Raw genomic sequence first — 9,181 nt, 5'->3', positions numbered from 1 at the left:
TGCCAAATATCTTAGAAATGCATGAAACATCCAGATCTATAACATAACATAACATAACATAACATAACATAACATAACATAACATAACATAACATAACATAACATAACATAACATAACATAACATAACATAACATAACATAACATAACATAACATAACATAACATAACATAACATAACATAACATAACATAACATAACATAACATAACATAACATAACATAACATAACATAACATAACATAACATAACATAACATAACATAACATAACATAACATAACATAACATAACATAACATAACATAACATAACACAACATAACATAACATAACATAACATAACATAACATAACATAACATAACATAACATAACATAACATAACATGTGCGTATGTGTCAAATAATCTCACTAGGTCGGATCCGGATGAATTTCGTATGGGACCACGAGACCTTTCATTTGAATCTAAGTTTGTAAAAATCTGATGGCTGAACCGATTTTTACAAACTTAGATTCAAATGAAAGGTCTCGTGGTCCCATACGAAATTCATCCGGATCCGACTTCCGGTTCCGGAGTTATAGGGTAAAGTGTGTTCAATATTGTACACCGTCACTTAAACCGGCGAAACAAAAAACGTAAAAAAATTTCTAAACTGATCTCAAAACTACACAATTCGATAGTCATTATCAGTAGGCAACAAACCAAACCAATTCCGGCTATCCTGGTTCCCGGTATCCGGTTCCGGAAGTACCGGAAATAATGGTCATATATACCAAAATGGATCTCACTCACTTTTCTCAGCGATGGTTTGACCGATTTCCACAAACTTAGATTCAAATGAAAGGTCTTCCGGCCCCATACGGAACTCCTGAATTTCATCTGGATCCGACTTCCGGTTCCGGAGCTATAGGGTAAAGTGTGTTACATATTGTACACCGACACTTAAACCGGCGAAACAAAAAACGTAAAAAATTTTCTAAACTGATCTCACAACTACACAAATCGATAGTCAACAGACCAAATCGATTCCAGCTATCCTGGTTCCCGGTATCCGGTTCCGGAAGTACCGAAAATAGTGATCATATATACCAAAATATATCTCACTCACTTTAATCAGCGATGGTTTGACCGATTTCCACAAACTTAGATTCATATGATTTCGGACGCAACAAACCTTTAAATCGTAAGTTAGAGTGCGTACTAGTAGAGTTTGTGTGTCATGTTAGTTGGTGGCCGTACGAACCGACTTTGAATATACCGGTTCTCGGGCTTCGGTGCCGGAAGTGCATATAATAGTGAATCCACTTCGTTTTCTTAAGGATGACCTACGTAATCAAAGCACTGTTTTATTCTGTATGTTATGCACAAACAATCTCTTGGTTTCTTTCAAAAATCGAAGAGAAAAATTTTGAATAGAATAGCACAATATTATATGTACATTAGAAAGGCATCATTACACCACTAGGTGGATTAAAACAGGTTTTTAGAGTATCATGAATTGAAGAGCATCAATCGGAAAGGTGAGTGGATTGAATATTATGAGGTAAAATAGATCTTTTTCGTGATTTAATACCGGATGCTATCAAAATTTTAGCAACCAAAGATTTTTTTGTCCTTTTCAAAATGTCTACCAATTTCGGTTACCGCCACCCCATTTTTTCGACAAATCGTGAAAAATTGTCAGTGATATGCAAGCTGCTGTCGAGACAAACATCTAGCTGCTCATACAGCAGATGCTCCGTCTAAAAAAAACGTTGAAGACCGGCCAAAATAATACCAAAGGCGTCACCATCCAAATATTCGACCAAGAAAGCCAAGGTGAAGTCACAATCAGACAATGAAGACTTTTGTCAAAAACGCTTCCAAAAAGAATAAATTCTGTTTTTTCTTTGCGATATTTCTTGGGATGCCGGTAACCGAACACCTTTTTTAAAATGGCCAAAATTTATCGCTTTACTAAATTAATAACAATTTTTTTCTTCAATCAAATGAATCAACTTAGTTTCTTAATCAGTTATCAGCCATGGAGAGCTTTCCATTGATGTATAGATGTCCGCATAATGTGCACTAAGTTAGAAGTTATGAGCTAAAAAAAAAGAGTGCCGGTAACCGAACACTCTCCCTTACGCTAATTCACGGAAGCGATTAGAAAATAATTTACTAATTCCACACTTAGTTTCATCTATACACCCATGATTGCATCGTTACATAAAAGAATTTGCTACATGTCACTACTAATATTGATTGAAAAGGTAGTAACATGACATATACTAAGTTCATAAAAATACATTCAACATAGTTTTGAATAATTGGATTTTTTTGTATTTTATGAGAACTGTCACGCCCACATGCAGTCTGTTCAATTGATTAAAATGTAATTTTGCTCTAACGGGTGAAATTCAGAAAAAATGTATCAAATAGATATGCAGAAAGATTTTTTTTACCCAATGGAGCATGATTCCAAATAAGTGTATAAAATTAAATGCGAATGACAAAATACTGTTTCTGCGCGCCCGGATCCAGAGTGGGGTGTGTGGACAACTTTCACTATCGATCACTGTAGAGTAAGCGTATCAAGATTTGATCACTATTTTGGTGGAATTCAAAGGTGAAATTAAACAAACTGTTAGCGTATTCATGATCCCACCTCTAAACGATAACAGTATAACATTTGCTAGTGATTCTCAATTTTACCCAGTTTTTTGGGAATGTAAAGTGATTGCACCTCAACGGTCGATTATGGCTTTACTGTCGATCGCCCAAAAACGTACGAAAGAAATATAGGTTATTGTTCCGTTATTTTACCGGCTATGCAGCAGCGTTCATCAGTGCGGTGAACGAAAACAGAAAATTTTTTGATATGCAAAGTTGCGTGGGTGTTCACAGAAATAGCATAAAACTTAGCCCTAACAAAAATCTTAGATTCAGTCGGCTTACAACTTTCATTGTGACTCGTAACAATGTCTAAATCAACGCTGTTAGCAATATTACTTCTTGCTTTTTTGGAAATTGCTGTGAGTTTATCATGTTTGAAAAATGACATTTATTTTATTGATATTTTTGTATTATTTAGCTTGGACAAAACTTGTTCAATGCATTCAACGCATGCAAGTCTGGCTTTGGCGTGGATATGGACACGTTCAATGCATTAAAAAGTGGCGACTTTTCGGTTAGATCTCCTTTAGTTGAGGTTTGCATAAACACCATTAACTTGCCGACAGGTGATTGAAAATGCGTGATTTATTTTTCAGTGTTTTGGTGAATGTTTGGTTAAGAAAGCTGGTTTCATGAATGAAGACCTAAGTTTCAACAAAGGCACGATAGTAAATTTTGTGAAGCGTTTCATCAAACCGGCGGCTGCTGAAGAAGTGTACGCGAAATGTACGACCGATGTGGAACCAGCACTTTGTACGATGGCATTCGACGTTTATCAGTGTATTTACGAGAACGCTTATGCGAAATGGGGAACGAAGAAGACGGAATGACAAATCGGTTGAATAGATTGTACCGAATGATGTATTCAAATGAATATAATATGATTCCTATTCAACGTAATACACGCTGTTTTCATTGTACATTAAAAACATTCCACTAACCCAAAACTGGAATACGAACGTCCAGAATTATGTACGCCATCTGTCGGATATTGTGCATGTAAGTGTATGTATTTAACAGTGCATATTTTGGGAGGTTACGGTCAAAGTTAATGCGAATTCTACCATTGAGATTGTTATTAAGGGTCTTTCAGCGCTATTGAATTCCAGATAGTTTTTTCTCGGATTATTGATTTGGATATTGAGTTTACGGGAGATATTATTAATTGATGACCCGAATTTTAGTATGGCAAAACAGAGCCGAGTTCCAAAAGTGCTGAAACGACTTCGACATGGAACTCAAAACTATTTTATACTATGTTTACACCTACAGAAAATAACATGTTTTAACGATAGTAGTATAAAGTTAAAAACGCACTGTTCACACTAAGATTATGTTATGTTGGTATTGAGTTTGCAAAAATGCCTACGTCGCAGGTAGGAAAGAAAAAGTATTCTGACAACATCCGAAAAATAAGAAATAAGCCAGGTACTTCTCCTAGCTATGAAGGATATTATTGTTTCACACTTATTGCCAGCATTTCGAATGTTTTTGAGCAGCAAATGATCAAAAAAGTCAGCTTTTAATTCAAAAACAAAAGTGGTTGTACCAGTCTCCATTGCCAGATCGTTTTTCAAAAAATCTGTATTTGGCGCAAATATCTATATGTATATCGGTATCAGAGTCTCTTTTACATAAGTAGTAGAAAATGTCATCAAGAGGTGAGTAAAAAAAAAGGTCCCTCGACAATCTTTTCTCATTTCTATTCAAGCTAAAAACCAAAATCGTATGATTCGTGAGTTATCGGTATTTTGGGAGTACATATTTGTATTGCGGTATAAACGGCAAAAATCTTTATAAATACCGAGAAATTGGTATAACTGGCAACGTTGGTACCAGTTTCCAGTTTTGTTTTATTATGTTTACATGGCTACTTTGATGGAAAGCTGCTGTTGTTGAACAGCTTGTCAATTGACATAGTCGTAAAGTGACCGAAAATGCTAGCAGGGTTTTGCTTTACTGACAATTATATCGACGACACGACCAGGCACTCCGAAGAAAAATCAGCATTAAAACTGTTCGCTAAAGATTCACCGCCAGTTACCACAAATCTAGCGACCCCCTGTAAATGATAAAAATAATCTTCTCGAGCAACACTGTTTAAGTTGCTATGGACTAGTTACCAAGGAACCCCAAAACAAATAAACATGTTTTGAAAGCTGTGGAATAGTTCTATTAGTGTTAAACCGACGACACGACCTGCCACTCGCCTATAAAAACTGTATCGTAAATTTAAGTACCCCTCAGTAACTGGTAATGTCAAAAAGAAATTGTCTGGAAAACTATTGAAACTGGCAACAAAGGACGAAATCTGTTGATTTTCAATAATAGTTACCAGAACCTTGGTTACGTGTTGTTTATTTATAAAATATAATTTATCCTTGAAGAAATCAAACGCGATTTGTGCGAACCAGAAGAACAATGGTTAGTTGGTTATCACGAATGCCGAAATACTGATTAATTCGCCCAGTAAACCCAGTAAATAGCAAGAAGAATTTACAGCATGAAGAAAAATATAAAAAGGGTATTTGCGCAGGTACTAGCTTTGAATCATAATATTGCTAAGACACTACTCCTATTTTCCTTTCCGTTGTAGATCAAATACTTCGATTTGAACAGTTGGTCTAATCTTGTTCACCAAGAAAAATTTAAATGCTGGAAAGGAGTTTTCAAAGCAATTGGATAACATGACTGTGTAGAAGCGAACGGAGCAGATTTCACACGATGATTAAGGGCGTGGAATCACTCCCGTATAAAACAGTTCTAAGAATGCATTTATTTTTAGTTGTTTGAAAACCGAAACCGATTCTTCATGTAAATACAATATTTTATATGAAGGATTATATTTCTATCACTAGATTTTCATTCAACAGTGGGGTTAGGCTGAAAGAGTACATTTTATCACTATCGTAAAACAAAAAAAAAAACATATCTTCACTTTACTAAGAATTATTCAGATAGTCGTAGTGTTCATTCCGTGATGGATAGCAATCGTATATAATCAGATGAAGATGAGCATCTAGCGTTTTACCGAACTAGTACAACAGCACTACTCCATGCTGGAGCGGGAGTGCCTACGTTTGCCAGCTCGTCCAAAGATATTTCAGGAATCAATCGAAACCGCCAGGAACGATTTTAAGACGGAGATCTACGACGAGATCGTTTGACTCTGAAGCGACGGTACCTGTCAGTCTTCATTTTCTTGTTTAATTTTTGTATCCAACTCTTTATGCCGCTGTTTCCCGTTTATAGGAGATCCGTTTTCCCGCAGTAGTCCTAGATGTCAGAAGTTTTTGTCTTTGCACAATATTACAGTCCGTTGTGCGCGAGAATGTGAAAATCATTCCCGCATTAGTTGTCGTACTGTATCATTCTGGATGCTAAGAGCTCTACCTTTCTAAATGAGTCTTGATTCCTGAGTTTCTGCGGCTTCGGTTATTCGAGGATATAAAAGTTTACCGAATTCACACAGGTAGCAATATGCATTTTAAGCTTAGCTCCAGCGCTTTTATGGGCACTATAGAACGCTTAGATGAAAAATTGTATGTCTGGGTACATCTTACGGTACGTGGACGATACAGGACATCCTTTCTGTTGATTGCCTGTACTTTGTGCGATTTACTGCATGATCGATTCCAACGTAATAAGTGAGCAGGATTACTTAGCAGTTTTACGATATTGGTACGAAATGCGAAGCGGTTTGTTTTTGTTTATTTGAGTTGCAAGCAAGTTTCCTGGGTAACGAGTTCGTAGCAACCAAAAAAGCGTTGCTGGAATTAATTTTCCCATCATTAACAAGGGGTCTTTCATCATTGCAGTAACTGGAGTGGAATCACTTCTCGTTTAGTTTTTTGTTCGGAGTGTCTGGTCGTGTCGTCGGTTAAACTTTGTCCAAATTAAGCAGAAATGCATTTAAATGAGCTCGATTTTCGGAATTTAATCGAAACTATGGATGAAACCAACGAACGAGGACAATGATCTGCTTCCAGCGATTCATTCGTACACTTCAACTGCTAGCTTTTCTGGGTAGTAGGATTCGGTGTAACATGCCGATGTCAAAATTGTGTTGTGTCGGTTGACTGCGCAGCAGTGGAAACAGTATTTCACCTTGTTGGCCACTATTCGAGGATTACTAGTGGAATTCCGCAAAGAAATCATTTTACCGTACGTTATGCAGGTACCGCAGAGCACTAGCCTCGCTCAGCTCGTTGTCGGTCATTTCCATGTATTCCTTCTCACACAACGGTTTCAAGTCAAGACCTGAATTTTGAACTTGGCTTTATAAAAGATATAACTCATACTCCTCAATTTTTACATTCCGCTCGAGTCAGGTAAATCCATTAAAATGTTCCGTAATATAATAACCTATCTGAAATTTATTTTGTTTACATTCATCTTGCCTTCGATATGCAGTAACCAAGGTTATGGCGACTGTTATTCAAAATCAATAAATATATCAACTTGTGCTGCCAGTTTAAAATAAAATCACTAGCGTTTTCGATTTGACATTTCCAGTTACTGAGGGGTAGTTAAATTTACGATACAGTTTTGATAGACGAGTGGCAGGTCGTGTCGTCGATTATATCATGTTATTTCGGGAAAACATGTTTTAATGTGACGTTTCTGAATATGAAATAACGCAAAAGTAAAACATGTTATTTCGCTTAAAACATGAAATCAGAGTTAAATCTTGTTTTTAGCTCATAGTGTGAACATAGTATTAGAGAGATGACTGAAGATATAAGGGATATTCTGGAACTATAAGTCATATCCGTTATATTTTTTTTTGATGAATTATACCTTATGATCAAAAAAGAACCGGAATTTTCATTTTAAAATTCCCGCGCTTGTCCAATCGGTAAACTTTTATTCTCTCAACGTTGGCAACACTTTTATACACATTTTGTCAAATTTTGACGCATATCGTACGATTAGTTTTTGTTTGGCGTCTATACAAAGAAGTTGAAAAACTTTCGTGTGGCGATTTTTATAATGGATGAAAATTTAGAACAACGTGCGTGCATCAAATTTTGTGTTGCAAATGGATTTAAGTGTTCCGAAACGATGAAAATGTTAGAAAAGGCTTTTGGTGAATCGTGTCTAGGAAAAAACACAGGCATACGAGTGGTACAACGCTTCAAAGGTGGTCGTACAAGCTTGGATCATGGTGAGATCCCTGGCCGCCCAACAACATCTGTTACTGAAGAAAACATTGAATCGGCGAAGCAAACTGTGTGGCAAAATCGTTCTGTACCGATTAGAAAGATTGCTGTGTTGTTGGACATCTCTTATGGATCAGCCGAACACATTTTAACTGATGTTTTGGGCTTGAAACGCGTCGCTTCTCGGCTGGTGCCAAAAAAGCTGAATTTCATTCAAAAACAGCGTCGTGTTGATGTGGCCAAAGAGATGATTTCCAACGCAGATAGTGACCCCACATTCATCGAATGCATCATAACTGGTGATGAGGTGTGGATCTATGAATATGACGTCGAAACCGCACAACAATCGACCGAATGACACTTCGAAGCCGAGCCGTTGTTCTAAATTTTCATCCATTATAAAAATCGCCACACGGATCCTGGAACTAAATTTCAGATATAAACCTAACTTTTGAAGCTGACTTCCTGAACCAGAATTTAATTCCTGGATTCGTTTTAAGAATTTGGAACCTGCATGCTGGAACTCATTTCAGGTACAGAATTCAAGTTCAGAATCGAATTCTGAACCCGGATTCTGAAAATGATTTCAGATTCAGAGTTCTAAAGCTAAATTTCTAAACTAAATTTATGATCAAATTATCTGAATTAGATTCTTGAATTCAGTTCCAGTTCCTGAATTTTGGTTTAGAATTTAGGTTCTGATGTAGATAAATAAATGATGGCAAAAATACCCAATAGTCGTAAACATAGGATGAATTCCACAAATCGATTCTTCTTAAACCATTAAAATAAACCTAAAAACTACGGAAGTTTTCCTACTATGAATAAATTTACAACAAGCAACTAACATGGTTTGTTGTAATGTTTTACTTCCAGTTGGTCTGCGTTATTTAGTTTTGTTATAGAATATGTAACTTTTGTTATATGTCAATGAGTCATACTTCAATATAGATGCACCGTTACAATTTTGATCCGTTACAATTTTAATCCACTTCCGACTTCGGGTTCCGGAACTACAGGATGATATATGTAATAAAATTAAAATAATGTAACTCATTTTGCGTGTAGATGGCTGAGCCGATTTCGTCCATCTAACATTCAAATAAAAGGTCCCATGAAAACTGCTTGTTTTTTAATCAGATCCGACTTCCGGTTCAGGAGGTTCACATAAATTTATCGGGTTTATCGGATTCAAAGATTTTGAAGGTACCCAAACATGTTATTTTGAACGCACTACGCACACTGATTTTCAAAATTTTCTAATCTAATGAAATTGTTTACAATCCATTGGACGAATTTAACTGACTTCGGCTACACCGATTTCCAAATTCTGTTTCCGAAAGTGTACGAGCAAGCATGATATTCAAATG

The 9,181-nt window shown here is 36.2% G+C and overlaps 1 protein-coding gene across 1 annotated transcript; it reads left to right on the top strand.

Annotated features, from left to right (window-relative positions):
- The first annotated feature begins 2,927 nt into the window (after window positions 1-2,927).
- LOC131435233 (general odorant-binding protein 56d-like) lies at window positions 2,928-3,496 on the top strand. The gene is made up of 3 exons (XM_058602902.1): window positions 2,928-3,008; window positions 3,068-3,184; window positions 3,246-3,496. The coding sequence occupies exons 1-3, from the start codon at window positions 2,955-2,957 to the stop codon at window positions 3,477-3,479; spliced, it is 405 nt and encodes a 134-aa protein (XP_058458885.1). The 5' UTR covers window positions 2,928-2,954; the 3' UTR covers window positions 3,480-3,496.
- The last annotated feature ends 5,685 nt before the right edge of the window (window positions 3,497-9,181 follow it).

The sequence above is a fragment of the Malaya genurostris genome, chromosome 3 (assembly GCF_030247185.1).
Source record: "Malaya genurostris strain Urasoe2022 chromosome 3, Malgen_1.1, whole genome shotgun sequence".
In the NCBI taxonomy this organism is placed as follows: Eukaryota; Metazoa; Arthropoda; class Insecta; order Diptera; family Culicidae; genus Malaya; species Malaya genurostris.
Note: the sequence above shows the minus strand (reverse complement) of the source record. Positions and strands in the feature narration are given on the sequence as shown.